The sequence below is a fragment of the Sylvia atricapilla genome, chromosome 14 (assembly GCF_009819655.1).
Source record: "Sylvia atricapilla isolate bSylAtr1 chromosome 14, bSylAtr1.pri, whole genome shotgun sequence".
Lineage (NCBI taxonomy): Eukaryota > Metazoa > Chordata > Aves > Passeriformes > Sylviidae > Sylvia > Sylvia atricapilla.
The window spans coordinates 4,367,047-4,386,207 of record NC_089153.1 but is presented as its reverse complement, the minus strand read 5'-3'; the positions used below and the strand labels follow the sequence as shown (position 1 = coordinate 4,386,207).

The following is a 19,161-nucleotide window of genomic DNA, read 5'->3' as shown; positions in this document are numbered from 1 at the left end:
AACCAATTCAAACTAACACAGTTTGACTCCAAAATTTGAAAGGAGCAAGCAACTTTGATCATTTGTTCAGGCTGATGGCTTTTAATGATGGAGATTTCCAAAGTAAAATGTTTCAGCATCCAGGCAGCTGAGTGTTACTATTTCCTTACAGGACTTCACCAAAAGACATTTTAAAGAAATTGATTAACATTGGATCAGAAAGGAACAGTATGATTCTTCAAAGCCATGTTTTAATTTGTCCTGTCCTGAGTACACTGCAGCCTTAATGCTACAGCCTCATGGTACCAGCCTGTATTCTCACAACGGGCACAGCCTTCTGTACTCCTCCCAGTAACACACCAACAACAGAAAAGCCATTCTGGGCAGCAGACAGAAATTAGTTGCCTTTTCTGAGGTAGGGAAAGTGACAAAAATGGATTCTGCATGCAGTGCTGGTGCTCTGTGGCAATGCTCAGCCTCCCTGGGATGGTCTGTGGCAGCCGTGGCCGCCCCAGTGCCGCAATGCGGCAGCCTGCGGACTGACTGCGGGGCCGCGCTGCCCGCTGGGGACAGAGGGGGACGAGCCACCCACCAGCCCACAGTGCCATGGCACTGCTGGCAGCTTAGCCAGTGTTGGTGTCAAAGGCTCTACCAATGCCTCGTGAGAGGCGGCGATGGGAATCCATGGAGAGGAGGCTGCTAGAATCCCTGGGCTCAATTTTCCCCCAACAGAAGGACCAGCAGGTGCTGCAGACAAAATAATGCCCCTCATTGTCTGACCAGAGCAGCCACTCTGACTTCAGTGTCTCAGCTGCCCCTCAGCTCCCAAGGCCATTGGCATTCCCACTGGGAGACAGCAGCAGGAAGAGATCTTCCATAGCTCCAGTGAGAGGACAATGGCCATGGTGCGGCACAGAGCCACGCAGGCAACTCCTGGCTTTGGACAGCAGAAGAGGGACAACAAGGAAATCTCCTAAAGACAGAACACCTCGCCTTGACTTCCAAAATTGCCTCCCCGAAGTGCAAGAGACTGAGAAGGTATTTGTGGAATAATTTTATATTCTAACAGTATGTGATACCCCTATCAGCAATTCATCCATGCTGCAAATTAAGGCTAAAATACAGGCTAATATAAACCCACACGAATGAAATAGGGAATGTGTGATACACACATTCTGTGAGTTTAGACTTGCATGTATGAGCGGTTGTTAAGGAAGAGTTACATTTATTGAAGAAAGAAATGCTTCAAAAGGACAAAGACTACCTGTAGTTTCTAGACAAGGGCAATTGCGTTTCTTGGTGAAGCTGGAAAGGGATCTGCTTTCCATCAGGATTTCATTTTAATAAGGCATTAGACAGTACTTGTGTGTATCACACAAGAGAAAGGTCAGTGTTTAAAAATGCCTATCTTTCCAATTTTTACGTTTCTCCCCAACTCCACCTGCCCATGAGAAGCAATACCTAACCAGGTATATATTCACGCAATATGCATAAGAAACCGTAACAATCTCAATAGCAAATACTCACAGTATCATTTGCCTCCAGTCCACACGGTGAAAAAGCACAAAATAAAACATACACAGAAAAAATTCGACACACCCATGATCTGTTCAGGAATATTCTACAAGCGTGAGCAGCAGCTAAATAAAAGGAGTCAACTCTTCTCCACACATGGCTGTATCTCTGCATGCACCCAAAAGAAAATATACCTGCCATTGTGGAGGGTCTGTCCTACCCGTTTCAGCTGGAGTGCCTCACCTGGCTCCGAACGCCCTTCCCGCGGACGGGAAGACGGGATGTCTCGCAGACGAGATGGACCCAACCCTTTTAAGACACCGCTGGAATTGCCCAAGGAGCCAGTAGGAAGCGTGGGTGCTGCAGTGTGGGCTCCCCCTCCCCAGAGCCCGCCCAGCCCACAACCGCCTCCTGCACCAACGGGGGCTTTGGCGGCCTCCAAAGCGCCGTCGCAGAGATGCTGCATTGCGGCAACTCATCGACCGCAGCAGCCAAGTCCAGCGCTGAGAGCCATCAACCAGCGACGCTGCCCCACGCTCCCTTCTCCCAACAAAGCCCTGCTGGTGTCACACACAGCCCAAGGTTCTGGTGGTGCGCAGAGACCTTGCCCAGAGTGCGCTGCCTCACCCATCCAGCTCAGCCGTCAGCCTGGCTTCCACTGTGTCCTCTTCTCTTTACCCTCAAATAAACCCCACTCCGAGCAACAGTCTGGTGCTTGCAGACCAACCCAGCCAGTGCTGAGACAAGGGGGACACAAGCAATTTTAAAATAGTTAATGGCACAACTGAACACCTTTTCTGTCAGCAGCTTCATGTAGCCATTGACGCTTTTTCAATTGACCATGCTATTTTCTCAGGTATCTCTAGAACACTCCAGCAACATGGTACATCATAATAAAGGGTTCTGGATGGCCTTACAGCATTTTTGGATTTGTTTCTAAGGATGTACAGATGTCCCAAGCGTAGCCATCCATCACTAGTAAAGACTAAAACCAATGCATTCAGATTATTCACCCCAAAATAGAAACATAAGAAATGTAATTCTGCCTCAAAAATATTGAACTAGTTAACATGAAATTGCTTCATTTATGATAACTTAATTAACATAGAAATTGTGATTATTTGTCTTCAAATGACTTTGACATTATTTTATACTTCCATCTTTCTTTAATTTTCTTTTTTCTTAAACCCAGGACTACATAAGCTACATAAATAAAATCTAATTTATATTAATCTTACTCCTTTAAGTTTTAAAAAATATTTTTCTTGATTTAATCTTCATTTTAAAATGCTCTCATCATCACACAGACACATGCACATACCTACATTATATGCAGAACCTTCTTAACAGCAAGAAAAAAGACACTATTTGATCTTTAGATCAGAAACCGATTTTACCAATGCATTTTTTTTCAGGTGCAAATATAGTTACCTACTTCATTTTCAAGCCATTCCAAGGTAACTATATACATATTAATGATTTGATTTCTAATGTATTACAGGCACAACATCATTTTCCTAGCTAAAAATATTGGATAATGCTAGTAATATGTAATACATAATACCCTGGTCCCTGCAGCTACAATATAGGATAAAATATCTGACATCTTGCTTCAATTGGGAGCTCAACAATCCAGGTATACAGAGCTCCCATCATAGTTTTACACTCTCTTTTCAGGCTTCTGAGTCCTCCCTTGAATAAAGTCTGGCTACAGCTCAGAGCCTTTGTCTATGTTGTACTTAGCACAGCAGAGGGACAAAAGCAACCTCTGAGAAGGACAAACCATCTACACCCCTACTGGTCACAAACAATGCCTTTAGTTGCACACAGAAAATAAGAAAGGAAACAGTTATGTGTTTTGAAATGGCTTTTTGTACAGATTATTTTTCTCTGCTGTGACTGAGCCCAGAGGAAGCAGGAGTTTCCACATACACCACCAGCTCTGGAGCCCGGACAGTGTCATAGGAGGGCTGAGGACATCCCGGGATATTTGACAGTGGTATCACAGGAACCTTTGGTGCACACACATGCAGCCTCCTGCCAGCCACAGGGGCTGCACTGGTGCCAGCAGAACCACAGCCAGCTCCTGGATGCATGTGCAGAGCACCATCATCCTGCTGCTCTGGGGAGCCGTAGAAACAATGAACGCAGAGTACGGCATACAATGACTGCTCATCCACCTCAGAAATGTCTCATCACCTCAACTTCAGCAGCAAGGAGTTTTACTCCATCCTACTCTTCAGCTCAGCTCTTGGTTAAGGTGTTGAGCTGCATATCAACATTAAATACTCAGCTGAGTGTCCTCTGGTTTAAGTCGTTCACATTCATTTGACTTTCAACAGTCAAAATGCTTGTTCTACATCTTTTATATTACTGACGAAGAAACTATATTAGTCAAAGGGGAGGGAGGGCAGGTCACAAGATGAGCAGAGCATGCAAATGAAACAATTAATATCATGGGAGAGAAGGTTTGCCAGAAATCTCTGTATCTCCTGAGTTTTGACTTTGGATTCTCTCTGAGCAGTGACTGCAGCACCAGACTTAAATGACACAACCCATAAAACTGGGCTTCCTCAAAAAGCATGCTGGTCAGTGATTCATGAAACTAATAATTCTAACCTGCCACTGCTCTTATCTTGATACGTTCTGCAGCCTGTATGGCTCCAGGCTATTCTTAAAAGGAAAAAACCCTCCAACCTAATGGGGCAGGGAAGGAGAATGAGCACTGCATTCAACTACTACATATGCTCCAGGAAGGGAAAAATCCATCTTTCTAAATATGTAACATAATTAGGCATCCAGACCAAGGACTGATAGAAATGTTCATCAATTTGAGAGGACATGCCTGGAATGCGGCAGGATTAGCAAAATCATTGATCAATGAATTTATGCAAATATATTCTCCCCATAAAGAGAGAGTTACATTACATCTGTAACAGGCATCAGTGATTCTCAGAGACCCTCTCTTAGCCACTCTTATTTTGTCTCGGCTGCTCTTTGATATAAAGCCTGTCACCATGGTGCCATCTGGATAGTGTTCCTTTCACCATGCCGTACTTGCAACCTCCCATTTGTAATCTGCTCTACAACAGAGGTTATCTCAGATTTCATTTCCACATCTTGAGCAGGGACACCAGATCTCCCACGGACATGCATTAGCAAATAAAAACATTTCTTATCAAGCAACCACGTATGCACCCCATCTTCCCTCATCAAGTTGTTACGCTGATTATGCACCTCCTTTCCCTAGGGTCCACTGGGGAGGCACTCCACTTTCTAAAAGTTCACTCAAAAAAGGCATTTCTGTAGTTAATCTTATCTCTGACTATTTATGTAACTGAAATCTTGTAGTAACCACAGCCAGGTTCTCTGGGAGTATCTCTCCTTCCCTTACAGACCGACAGTGATACAGGCGGCAGGAAGAAACTAAGGGACAGTCCAATAATGGAGTGAAAAGAAGGGGAAATTCCCATTTTTCTACTGATACCTCTGTACTCTGGGCAAACCATTGCCAAACCAACTGTTGACCTCCCTGGCATTACTCGATTGTCTGTGAGACAAGCTCAACATAGAAAACTGTGCATACTCCTAGAAATGCCAAACTCCTTGTTTTTTACCGAATTTCACCAAGCAGGTACATACTTCAATGACTCATGCACTGCCAGTGGTTACTCCCTTTCATTACTTTTTATTACACGTATCATTTTTTCACGTTGACTGATGAAATAAGTAAAGATTTTGAATTGCTTTTATTAATTTGCATACATTTGAGCTAATATACACCCTTGGGTAAAAAAACAACCCCAAACAAACCAACAAAACAAACACAAAGAAAGATCCAAAACCCAAACCACAAAAAACATAACTCAAAAACTGCAATAATTTAAATTTCACTGTACTCAAGTAAGTAAACCAGCTATGCACATCATTTGACAAACAATTCTCATTTTCATTATTTATTTAGGCATTTTTGTATCAGTTATAGGAACATGATTTACAGAGTTCAAATTCAATCCTGATTGCCTCAACCGATCGTAATTTCCAGTGAAATAGAGGAGGAAATCACATTTGTGTGGCATTTTCAGGCTTTCATTAAGCAATGACATCTCATATATTTAGAATTATGTCATGACTTTCACTCCCTGTCTCTCCAGGTTGTGAAAGCAAATAAAAATATTCTATCTAGTTAAGACATGCCCAGAATAGCATTTTGCAAATAAGTAAAACTGACTACATAACTGAGTGTTCAGCACACAGAGGCAACCCTAGGAACAATTAAATCCTGGCTGCAGCACAAAACATTGATTAATGTTCAGAAAAGTTCTTAAAAGTTTGCTATGACAAAAGGCAGGGTGCATTATAAGCACACTCCTCCACGACATTGCACAGACTAAACCGTTTGTGAAAGAATCGTTTGTACCAGGAACATATTGAATCCAAACTAATATAGCAGGAATAATCCCAGTTTTTACCCACTGGTAAAATGCTTGCAATGCCTGGATGTGGCAGACAATGCACAGAAGTGGAGCTGCAGGCCAGGCTGGTGTGACAGACTGGCTGTGTCCCACCGGATACCGCTCGCGGCTGAATCGGAGCTCGAAAACACTGGCACAGCCCTTGCAGCTTTGTGGCTTTCTGGGTTTGTCATGGAGCAGGAAGAAGAGTATGGCAGAAATATTTGGAGAGAAAAGCTTCTGCATACAAATACTGACAGAACAATTTAAATTTCTCCCATTACCTTAAGATTTTTGGAAAGGAGAGGTGGTGCATTTTTCCTAACCTTTATCACATTTTGCAATCAGAAGAAATTATCTCCTTAATAAATGTACGGCTCATTTGGAACTGAAGTCACAAATATCTGTATGACTATACTTGCACTTTTTTGGTTACTACTTGTGGATGAACTGGCACGATTTTTGCACACAAAGTGAACTGGTGGATCCCTGAGCGCGTACAGATACGGACCCAACGGCAGCCAGTGCTCATTCATTCCAAAAGCAGGAGAAACTCAGGAGGGAGGATTTTCAGACTCAGCCATACGATATGAAAGACCTACAACTAATGTGGCTAACAACAAACAAACCCCCAAATCATTCTAGCTCTGTACAGCAAGAACTTGTTTGCCTTCTTTAACAGAATACTACGCACGGGCCTCCTAGGATTAGCTCTTGGTATGATAAAATCTTATGCAACGAACAAAATGTGTTCAAGCCCTGGACCCTCTAGCTATCATTATAAAGCAGTAGAAAAACAGCTTTTACAATATAAAAAACCCAGAAAATACTCCACCTAAGTTGTCAACAGTGACTCATAATTCTTTCTGCGCTGTCCACACAGTACAACTCCCATGCCACTGCACAGTTTTCCAGTTACCCCAGAGAGACAAAACAATGACAAATAAATTAATGGGCTTTTTACTAAACTGAGTTCTGTTTCTTACTGAGAAAAATGGTTCAGCCCTCCCAGTCTAATTGACAATAGTATGCTCAGGCACTCAATATTACCAGTTTATCCAGTTTGAACTTGTTAAACCATCTTGAAATTAATTCCTTTTATTCATGTGTCCTAAGAGACTGGAGGTGAAATTCTGAACCTGAGATGTGTTTTATCCCATATCCTTCATAAATCTAGGCACTTGGAAATTAAACCACGGACTAATTTCTAATCTACAAAGTATACGAACAGCATATTGCCATACCACAAGGAATAGCAGCTGATCATTTTGAAGACTACACTGGGTTTTTGGTTTGGTTTTGAGGGTTTTTTTAATAACCTTTAATCATACTTACAGCTACAAGTAATAGATATTTCTCAATAATACCGTTATTGCCAGAGATTGCCACAGGACGTACGTAAAAAATTAAGCAGAGCAGATACCTTCTCCTACTAAAAATTTTTTAATTAGTCAAGGTTTCCCACCAATTTTCTTCAACTTTTCTGTGCATTTCTATGCCAACAAGTCATAAGATAGTTAATAACTTTTGCCACTCATTTATGAATAATGCCCAATTTACATTTTATTGCTGTTTCAGTTGTTGCACACATTTTTCTACGTTTTAGAATGCAAGACCAACCCACTGAAATATGTTTTATCATCTTATAAAAAGGGGGACACAGAAATCATGTCAACAAGAAAATCCCCCATTTTACCAACAGATGGAAACCAAGCCCTTCTGGGGCTCTCTTCTGGGAATCTGTTCAGAAAATCTGAGGCAAGGATGAACAAACCCCCAATGCAGAACTACCAGGATGGGATGTTTTAAGTCCATCAGCTCTGCAGGTCATTTCTCAGACATTATTTTTGACTTGCTGAACAGGCAAAGACAATCAAGAAAAGGCACCAAAGCACTTCACATTCAACATTTTTGCATCTTTTAACCCAAAACTCAAGAGTCAGCAGTAGTACTCATGACCTGCTTTAGGGTCTACGTAGGTCTGGCCATAAAATCAGAGACACTTTTTGTGGCATTGGAACTCAGAGGCTGCTGAGCACAGCAGTGATCAGGAGCACGTTTGCCTTGGGAGCCGCATTCCGCACCCTGGGCTGCTCAAGCTGCAGCTGAAGTTCACAACTCCCTGCACCACGCCAAGCACTCCAATTAGACACAAACTTCAGTCCTGTTTCCATCCCTGCCTCTGTGCTATCACTTGGTTCAGGAACATATTTATAACGCCAACCAATAAAATGGGAATAGTAAATGAAAACAACTTGTTGGTATGAAGAAATAAGTCACACGGGTCATGGCATGCTCTGCGTTTTGAAGGATAACTGCACCAAAATTCCTTCTCATTCCTTCTCATCCACCAAGCTCCTTGCAGTCATGTTTTTTGAGGAGCTCAAGGTGAATGAAACGTGCAATCCAGAAGCCAAAGTGTTTCTGAAGAAACTATTCTTAGTTTATTTTTTGAGCGAGGCTCTGCCCTGAATTATAGAAAATTCAGAATTCTGTAGACAGGCCACATGTGAGGAGAAAAGTGCAGGAATGGAAACAATGAATATCAGAAAGGTCACAAGATTACAGTAAGATAAAGAAGAAATACATTATTGGTACTCTGGCAAACTGTTCAAACAGATAATTAGAATTTTTTTTGCAGAAATCACGGAATATTTTCTACATACTGCCTTATATGTTAAAATATATCTGCATAAAATACACAGTGAGTCTGAAATGCTGAAATTTGGTTTCACTTGTTAATGTTCATCGATGGCTCAGATCGCTTTAAATTTTAACATTTATGACTGTTTTAGAACTAAAGATATGATATTCTCTGGGGCATTTAGCAAATTTACTTTGATAGATTAAATTCTCAGACTTTCTTTGAAGAAAAACATGGGAAAAATTCAGATTATGTTGGAAGTATAAAACACATTTTTGACTGCAAGTAAAATTTAAGTTTAGAAATAGATACTATCAATCTGTTTTCTCATCTTTTAGAATTAATATTGATTTTTTTTCTGTAACACTGTCTGCGCTGAAAATTAAAAATAGACTAAAGAACTGATTATGATCTATTTTATATGTCTTCATCTTCTTCCACCCACAAATAACTGGCATAGAGGTAACCAATTAAAAACAGAGAGGTAAATAAACTAATTCAGCATTTACTACATCCTAGGGAGAAGGAATGCATTCCTAACAACTTCTGCAGAGCCTGCAGAACTCTGTGTATTGCAAAAAAGGGCTCCATTTGTTGTCCAGCCTATTTAGTGAAAGTTATAGCACAGTCTGCTGTCAGTGGAGGACTGATTCACTCTCTGCAGATACAGAAAATCAGTCCATAAAAAAAAAAAAAAAAAAAAAAAAAAAAAAAAAAAAAAAAAAAAGCAAGCAGCGCTAGTTTTAGAGGAGTTCAATTTTTTTTTTCCTTTTTTTCACCACACAGCAGACTTTTCATTCTGACAGAGAAGTAAAATTTTACAGTGGTTACACATTACTTTTCCTGAAAAGTGCTATTACTACAGAATTCAAACAGCGCTCTTGATAACACACGTTCCCAGATAAGGAGCTCTGCAGAAGCCTTGTGCTAGCCCAATACAGAACACGGACCATCGGACCGACATCAGGGTCCCAGCCTGGGGACGGGGGGACAGAGAGGCCGTGACACACACGGCCACCAGCAGCTCCCTCCGACAGCTGAGCTGCTGCTGTCAGCAGGGCGGGCAGAGTCCCTGGAGCATCGGTCCTGGGCGTTGGGAGATGCGCTCCGAGCCCCGCGGTGTGCGGCACAGCGCTGCTCCAGCCCCCGCTGCTCCGCCTGCCCCCGGCAGCCCAAAGCGGCGTCGTGACTGCCGAGCCTCCAGGTGCCACCAGCGTCTGAGGCAGGTGCTTATTTTATTATCCACCTACCATTTGCTGTTTCATCCCGAGTAATTTAAGGGCAAGCTCTGCAGCAGCCTGGGCAGGCCTTCCCTGCTGTAGGAAGGTGTGCTCTGGGGCACGGCCGCTCTCCCATTAACTCAGGGGGATGAATGACGAGAGTTGGAATTTCGGAGGGGTGCGTGTGTCCTTCTCAGCCCCCTCCATTTCGGAGCAGAATGATGTGCTTTCAGAGTACCGACACTCAGCTTTGCAGGATTAACTTTCGGGTGACAGGGAAAGCTTTACAGCACTTCATACTGTGAAAACCTATTCTAGGAAAGGTCTTTAAGTGAACAAGTTACTATTAGTAATAAGCAAATTATCCGCTCAGATACCAAGTTCAGGATAATACTGGATTTACATTACAATGACAGCGTTCTAAATCTAACGTGCTGCTTCTCCGGTAGAGTCAGCTTTCGCTGGCAAAACGTTTTTTTCAATACGTGCTGCAGCTTTAACAGCCTGTGTGTAAAGTTTGTGGTACACGAAGAGAGCACAACGTGGTGTTATTTCAGCCCTCGGAGAAGGATCCTCCCCAAAAGCCAATGACTGCACTGAACAAGCCTGCCAAGCGCCCGTCTCTCCTCCCTCTCACACACCGAACACCTTTGAAACAGCTTTAGTCCAGGGGCAGCGGTCCCGTCTCGCTGCCATGACCCTGTCACCATCCCCCGGCAGCGGGCAGGGGCAGCCCCGGCACCGGCGGAGCGCCGCTGAAGCGCGGCTGCTGCACGGAGCGCGGCCAGCCCCGCTCCCCAGGAGCGGCAGGCACGGCTGCTCCGTGGCTCGATGGGCACAAGCGGGGCCGGCCCGGGCAGGGTGAGCCGGCCCGTGCCGGGGTGGGCAGCCAGGGCCGTGCATTCCCCGGCCCGCGGCACTGCAGCGCCGGGACCGCCGCCCGCCCTCACCGCCCCGCGCCGCGCCGCCGGCCGACTCACAGGATCTCCAGGTCGCGCAGGGCTCGGAAGGCTCCATCTTCGATGCAGCTGATCTGGTTGTTGTCCAGTTGCCTGCAGAGAGGAAGGGAGAGGATGAAGGGTGGCTCGGAGCGCCAGGCTGGGGCTTCCCCGTCAGCGAGGTGTCCCTCCACCCCCTGGCAGCGCCTGCTCAGCTGCCACGCTGCTCGGGGCTGCTCGGCTGTCTGACAGCGCTGCACGCTCCGCACACTGAAGCCTGGCAGGTCTCAGTAAATATTAATTTCGCCTTCTTTTTTTCTTTTTTTTTCTTTTCTTTTTTTTTTTTTTTTCTTTTGCCTTTATTTTTTTTTTAAAGGCAGAAGGGAGTAATTTCATTACATTAGGGCATCCAATCCATTATGAGCTTTTACCGTCATGTCACTGAAACAATTTCATTAAGCTAAAGGCCTGTAAATCATTGGAGGTCACTGGGCTGCCCTCCGTGACCTCCCAGAATGCCGTTTTTTCTTTTACTGGAAGTTGGAGTCCTCTGTCCTGACAGTACTAAATCTTCAGGCTTTATCTACCCAAGAGCTGTGAGAGTGCATAGGGAATATACCAATTCCAAATTAGACTCAACTAATCTAATTTTATAGTCTTTTTATTATTCTAAGCACCAAATGTCTGTGGTGGTTCGATGCCTCTCTGCATTGTTACTGGTCCCATCTGGTAGCCCTTTCTATTGAAAGATTTCTGACTAAATACAGATTCTGTCTAACTGCATCAGGGAGAGCAATCCAGTGACAAAAAGCATTATACACATGTACACTTAAAACACTATTTTGCTTCAAAAACATGTAATTTAATATTTGGATGGCGGAGTTCTCTCATTTGTCTCCCTGTATGCACGTGATTTAAATGTATTTTGCAATATATGTGGATAGAGCAAGACAGCTACATCTGTCTCCTCTGCTTAAAAGAATTAAAGTTGTCATTTAAAATTCAGTGATTACATTTTCTGACATCTGATCCCTTAAATTTTACACTTAAAGAAATAAAATTACAGATCTAGTCACATGCAAGTGAAATATCTGCATTTAACGAAAAAAAAAAAAGATGCCAGCTCCTACTCTACCTGTTACTGCCCTTTGCACAGCATAAACTTTGGATTTGGTGAGGCAGAGACGTTTCGTACTATGTGGGTAAAGTATCTTGAATAAAGATACAAAGATTACACTGTAGTTTCTGATTTTTATTTTAAAAATATGCAACTATAGCAAATATATTACACCCATGTATACTATGGCTGTATAGTTTCACCAACTACTTTACAATTATTTGGCTGTATCTAATTTTTGGTCTAAATAGACATTTGTACCAATCTTCTTATTATACAGCAATAAAGCACAGAGCAAATACAATCTTTATGAACCCCTGTAAAGACTGAGTTTGATTTGCTAACATTGAGCATCCTGGATATGTACATCTTTGACAACCATGGGAAACTTACCCTTTGTGACATAATCTGTATCAATGAACACTGCATTTTTTATGAGTTAAAGTACAGGAAAACCCACTCACACTTTAAGGTCTACTAAAATCCTTAGGAACCATAAAGCCCAAACTAAGGTTTCGTGTAGCACTAGCTCACTTTAGGGAACTTTGTGAATTTGGCAAAACTGCAGCAGTGTCCAATACTGACAGACACTGGGATGTACAATCCTCCAAAAGGGATTTTTCTGTGTTTAGGAGTTCATATCTGGGTAAATGTATCATGCATATTTATGTTCTCTCTGTTTCTCTGACCACCTGTGAAAGTTCCTAAAACCTCTGTTTCTGACTGCTGACAAGACTTGTCCTGATATCCCTGTTTAATTGACAAAAATTTGTTGCTCAAACAAGAAGGGATGGTGCATTTTGAAGAGGAATAAACTTCAAATGAGTTAAATACAGTGCTCTCTGCATGATTAAGTACTTTACACTTAGCTTTATTAAGCAGAAGGTTTACAGCTAACATGATGAAGAGAAAAGAGCCTCAACTTGAGAATCACCTCTCCCTCTCCTTTTATGGGAAGTATTATATATTGCATGATTTTTATTGGAGTTATACTATGATATTGATCTTTCTGCCAAATACACTAAAATAAGCAAATAAACCCACAGTGTGCTACTCTCAAAGCCTTCTGATTAAAGGGATTCCTTGGTGAGTATTGTTTCTTTTTTAAAAAAAAAACCCTGCTACTCTCATAGATTGATTTTTGTTGAAAAAGCATAATGACCATTTTAATCATATTTCCACAGGTCCAGTCATGCCACTGCCAACAACCAGGTTTAGTGTGTGTGATCGATGCACAGGGATCACAGCAAGGGAAACCTCTCAATGCTCAGAAGACACACACTTAGCAGGACTGTCAGTAAATAGGGAACATATTCATTAGTGATACACCCTGATTCTGTGGCCCATGAACCAATTCCTCACAGTCTATGGGGAGAGACTCACGTGTTTAATGCTCCTTTGCCACAGAGCTCGTGTCTCCTGGTGTCTATTACCCCAAAACATTCACATCTGCATTGAAACATGAGAATTTCTTCTCAAAGGGAACTGCTAGTTGTCCTAAAATTAGGTTTTAAAACCCTCTGCCTCCCTATTTATTTTTTTGTGTGTAAAGATGGAAATCCTATTTCACTGCATCTGTACAGCACCCTGGTGAGCGGTTCAGGCAAGACTAGAAATTGGAGAGTTTAAATGTCTTCCTTCTGAGACAAAGTGGTAAGTTTAAAGTTTTTGGAAAAGTTTAAGTGAAGTCTTACAGAAAGCCAAAGGTGTTCAGCATGTGTTTTGATGCTTCTGAAGACAAACCAATCCCCCTGTGATGTGGACTAGCAGGCAGCTCACACACCCGGTGTGGGCAGGCTGTGCGTGCAGCTCCTCCAGGGACCGAACAGACATCCCAAACATTCGTGGAGAAGAACATCTTACTTGAATAATATTAGCTGCATGCTGAGAAGGTAAAATTTCAACTTTAAAAAAAAAAAAAAAAGAAAAAACCAATATTTCAGAACAGGTGGAAGCTACGTTCCCCTGAGGAACACTGTGACACCGCTCCCATGTCTCCATTCTGAACAGAGCACATGGAGCACAGGTCAGCTGCCTGAGACACCTCACCTGAATTTGTGAAAATGGTCTTGGGCTGCAGAAGCTTTGATTCAGATTTAAATGCCACCTTTATTTGTCAGCACTCACAGCCTTTCTAGCAAATCTTTTCCTTGAGATTACAAATGAGTTGTTATGCACGTAGCAGTGCAACGTACTGGTAGTAAAAGGTCAGACAACACAAACTCAGATTTAAGAGGCAATTTTAAAAATACATGGACAAAATCACTTTTCATACCTGCATTTACTCTGCCTTTTGAAGGAATACAGCACTAGGCTCAGACTTTTATCTAAACCTACCAAGTGATTTGACTGCCTCTGACCAAAAAACGTTTCTCACAGAGAAATATTGAGCTGCTGAAGGATGAACGAAACCACAGTAACTGAGCTGTGTGACACACAAATTTTGCAGAGTTACACAGATACCTAACTGATTTGGGTGAAAATGTCTAGTTTAAATGCTGAATCTCTCATGCATTAGACCCAAAGCACTGAAGCTGAGCAGACCCAACCCCTGGAGCTGGGCTGGGTGATGCTGTCAGAACAGGTCAGTGAGCTGAGATCCCATGTGGGGACACCCAGCAGCTCCCCTGGGATTGAATTCTCCACCCTGACCCTACCCAGGAAGCTCCAGGGATCCCACATCTCCCTGACAGGCAATTAGCAACCAGACAATGCCAAGAGATAACAACGGCAGCACCAGAAGACCTCAGAGAGCAGAGCAAGGCACTCAAGCAAGGAAAATATTGAATGGGCAAATGGGATTTAGGTGGAGTGTGACACAGACAAATGCTTATAAACAATCCAAGAATTTATAAAAGTCTTTAGAGGAAAAGACATCTTTCACGTGGCAGAGCTGTAATACATGAAACCATATGTATTACTGTAATTTGGCTCTAGTGTGGACACAATAACTACTCTCAGTTTTTTATTGAAAAGCGGGAAAATTATGTGACTACATTATATTCAACTGATAAAACTAAGAATTGATGTTTTAAAGGAAAAAAAGAAACAACTTAGAGACAAATCACATTTCTAAGAAATGAGAAATAAGGCTGTATCCCAACAGATTTATATCACAGGGGAATCTATGGCTTGGCTAAAATGCCACTTTAAATGTTTAAACACCTTTTCCCTGATAGAGTGTAACTCTGGCTTACCCATTTAGACTGGTGCATTATCTATCATAAATAAGAGTTAAATTTCAAATACTTTTTAGAAGGAATAGGGTTTTACAAGGGTGATATTCTTTTGCCATTTGAAATAATCCTCTAAATACCAAGCCTTGAAGGTTTTGCTCACAACAATAAGGAATATTTAATTTTCAAATGCATTTAAGAGATAAAAATCGCCAGCAATAAAGCTGATATAATTTTATCATCTTACTAGTTTTAAGATTTTTTTATTTAAACACAAAATTGTTCTAAAATATTAGAGAACTGAATTCACTCAGGGTGAAATTTACCAAAACTGAAATGATCTATTTTTTTAAATGAACATTAAAAAATTAATTTTTAAAACCCTACATTTGTATTACAAGCAAGATTTCTTCACAGCACACCAAATAGGTAAGAGATTTCAGCATTTTTTCTGCGATTAGCCACACTCACATTCACAAAGAAGAGGCCCTTCAAGCAACAACATTTAACAATAAAGGACTTTTTAACCAGGGGTTTGTACTTTATTCAGTAAGGGATTTTTTTTTTCCCATGTTCAAAGACTGCCAAGGCCACTGCAGAGCTCAAGTGCTAATCTGTTTTTTAATTATACTGTGACAGTAGTTAAATTACTATAACCTCTTTCTATGTTTTGCCCAAAATCTAGTTAAATATTTAAATAAAAGCCAGTACTGATGACTACTGTAATATATAGTGTTCAAATTTCTTTCTCATATTTCACATTTAGTATAAAAAAGCAGTGTTATAATAGTTGCATATTTAAGGTTTACTGTTACTGATATAACATTACTGTGCTACTGTTATAGATTGGATGTACACTTGCAGATAAAAAATTAGAGAAGAGCCATTTCCTCTTTAAGGGAAGACTTGCATTTTTAACCAGACGTATCCGTGTTAAAGCTATTGTATCGCCAAAATATTTAAAGGAATTTTGGTAGTGATTTCACAGGAAGGTAAATGCACTGTAAATTATTATAGAATCATTTTTAGAAAAGAATTAATTTTGCTTATTATATCTTCAAAAGAACCTCCGTTTGGACAACATATTTCGGTTCCATTTCCTTTTTCATTTTGTTTCTATTACAGACTTGCTGTTCTATGTCATCCCTTTCCTGTAAAGTTTGCACTAATATTTAAGTTCTTCCATAACCTGTCAGAATTAGAGAGACACTCTGTAACATTTATTGCCCTTATGTAACTTGAAGAATATTAAAATATGTAAGGAAAGTGACACCAACACATCTATTTCAGATTTCTCACATACCAACCTAAAGTCCTTATCCTTGTATTAATTGATAAGGAAACCCAAATAAATGGGGAAAGATGGTGCTTTGAGGTAATGTGAAATTCTTTCAAACTAGCTTTTAATGCATTTTTCCCCATTTAATTTTTACTCTTTATTTATGCTTCACTAAAATCTATAAGAGCTTGCTTATATTAGAAAATTTAAAAGATTGATACAGCTGTTCTGATCAAGCTGCAATCTCACTCTCAGATTTTTACAAGTGTTCCAACATTCCCTTTTTTTTTGTTTCTCAAGGGTGCGGTTTTGCCAAAAGCTGTGGTTGAGGCTTTGTGCAGAAACAGCTCATCTGCCTGAAATAAATGGGCAGATTCATATTCTCTGTCTGCAGTTTTCATACCCAACCTGTGCTGCCAGGTTGTTAAATTCAAGGCAGGAAGAATATCTGATTTGAAAGGGAAGAGTTGCTTATGAATAATTATTCTCCAGACTACTGAAAATTACTAAGTATTTACTCTGAGTATTTGTATTACATTAATTCAGAAATCAAAATGCTGCTGTCACAAAATAACCAAAATATCAGCTTAAAGCAAAACTTGAGTGGCAAACAAACATGGAGACTCCTCCTGCTGCAAGGACAAATACACACAAACACGAGATTTCCTTTCAATATCATGTGCTTTAGAACATTTTTTTTTTTCTTTTTTTAACTCTCTCTGGTTGCTGATGTAACAAATAGTGCATACCAAGCACAGAAATGGCTGTCTCCATAGCAATTGGGGCAGGTTTTGCTGTTTCCCTAGTTACTCTTGACTGATAACCATCTGTTGTTCTCCTCTGCCATAGCCCCAAAGGGGAAAAGGGGAAGAAAAGAGAAGATAAAATGGGTGTTTGAGAAAATGAAAGTTACTTACTGTAGTGGTTTTTACAGTTTTAGAAGGTCTGCACTTAATTAATTTCTTTTTTTATTGTTATGTTCAGTTGACAAGTGTCAAATAGCACAAGGAAAGTTCTAGTTCAGAATGTTACTAACCAGTGACCTTATTAATAGGAAATCCTACTAGAGAATCAGATTAGGAATATTAATAGGAAATCGTATCATTAGGGACAGTATTATGAAACTGGAAAATCTGAAAGTGATGTACCTGCACAGAAAAAATACACAGTTGTTTAAATGAGGAGTAAACATCTGTAAGAGCACGGGGCAGAGGATGTGCAGGTGGTTCCATCCACCCACCTGCTGCAGGTGGAACAGGAACTGCTGCCTTCCACCCCTGACCTCCGCTCCTCTGGGGCTGTTGCTGCCATCCCAGCCTGAGCCCTTCCCTCCTCTGGGCTGTTTCTGGTGGGAAGGGAGGCACAGGCACGGGGAGTCTGCAGGCTCCAGCTGCCCGTGCCCCATCCCGACCGCGGCGCAGCAGCACCACTGAACCTCACCCACAGTTTGTGCCCCGTGAGCAAGGCCGGTGCTTACACAGGCTCCTGCACCACCATGGCATCACTTGTGTGGGTCTAACAGCACAGAAGTCCCGCTCATTTCCACGGCAAAACAAACAAGCCCCCACAGGGGAGCTGCTACCGCCCCTCAATACGGCAGTGGCAACTGGGATTCCAATTTTCTCCTTAAAATCGTTCCGTGCCTACGTTCTGTGCTGTAACAAATCCACTACAGAACCTAAACTTTAAAAAGGAGGACCCAGAATGTTCCATCCCTTCCTATTAAGAAGTGGATCAGCTGTCAGTTGTCACACAGACAAAATTTGTTTGGAGCCGCTGGCGTTTTTAAAATGGGCTGCAAGGCAGGGTTGGTGCTCTGCTGGTCCCTGGCTGCAGGGCTGGCCAGGTGTGGCATGGGTGACACTCCTGCTGCCCCAGGGACACCACTGCAGCTATCCCTGGTGCTGCCCCTGAGCCCAGCCTGTGTCAGCAGCACAGGAACGTGCAGAGCTTGCCAGGACATCCTTTAACATGGACACCAAGCAAAAAAAAAAATGTGTTCATGCTGGTGATGTTCATTGCTGACACATTTTTGGGTAAAAAAAAACTTAAAAAATGCATGTTTGACAGGAAAATGAAGGCTCTTCTACCTTTAAGAAGCTAGGACTTGACCAGCAAACATGAAAACGTAGGAAGGTGAATGTGCCAGGGCAAGGCCCAGAAATGGCTGTTTTTTACAGGGTTTGGGGGATGACAGAGCAAAAGGAAATCTGGACATTCACTCTCCAGACATCTGTCCCTTCTGAAATCCTATATCAGATTAGATTAATGCTATCACCCACAGTCATACAATGACTTGTGATACGTTCTTCTACCTCTTAGGACAAAAATTAGGAGGAAGCAATACCAAACCTCTAAATACTGGGAGTATATGGCAGAGTGTCTGCCTTGCTGCACGGCTGGTAAATTTGGGCAAAACAATTGATTTGTTGTTTTTTGGGGGTTTTTTTTGGGGGGTTTTTTGGTTTAAAGTGTTTTTTTGGTTTTGTTTTTTTAAACTTTTTTTCTTTTGTAATTAGAAAATTAATATTAAAAACTTGTGGATAATATCCAATTAACAGCTTGCAGTTATAAATGGTAGTTTCTTAGTACAACACACAAATAAGTTTTCAACCAAAGCCTGTTTTATCAGGCTACTTTTAAAAATTAAAAAATGGACAGTCAAAGCTGGAGAAAGAATCACAGTTCTAAATATCTCCACATGCCATTTTGGATTGGAGAACTTTTTTCAACATGGTCCTACTCAATTCTTCAATCAACTCCTACAGCCACTGCAGAAGAGTTAAGAAATTTAGTATTTCAAGATGATGCATTAATTTTAAATCATTCTGATAGGGGT

At 41.6% G+C, this 19,161-nt stretch overlaps 1 protein-coding gene across 3 annotated transcripts in view; it reads right to left on the bottom strand.

Annotated features, from left to right (window-relative positions):
* Window positions 1–19,161, bottom strand: part of SLIT3 (slit guidance ligand 3) — a 471,665-nt gene that overhangs the window by 198,059 nt on the left and 254,445 nt on the right. For all 3 annotated transcript variants that reach the window (XM_066328946.1, XM_066328944.1, XM_066328945.1), the window contains exon 6: window positions 10,793–10,864. In XM_066328946.1, coding sequence (XP_066185043.1) covers window positions 10,793–10,864 — 72 coding nt within the window. The remainder of the gene's footprint in view (window positions 1–10,792; window positions 10,865–19,161) is intronic.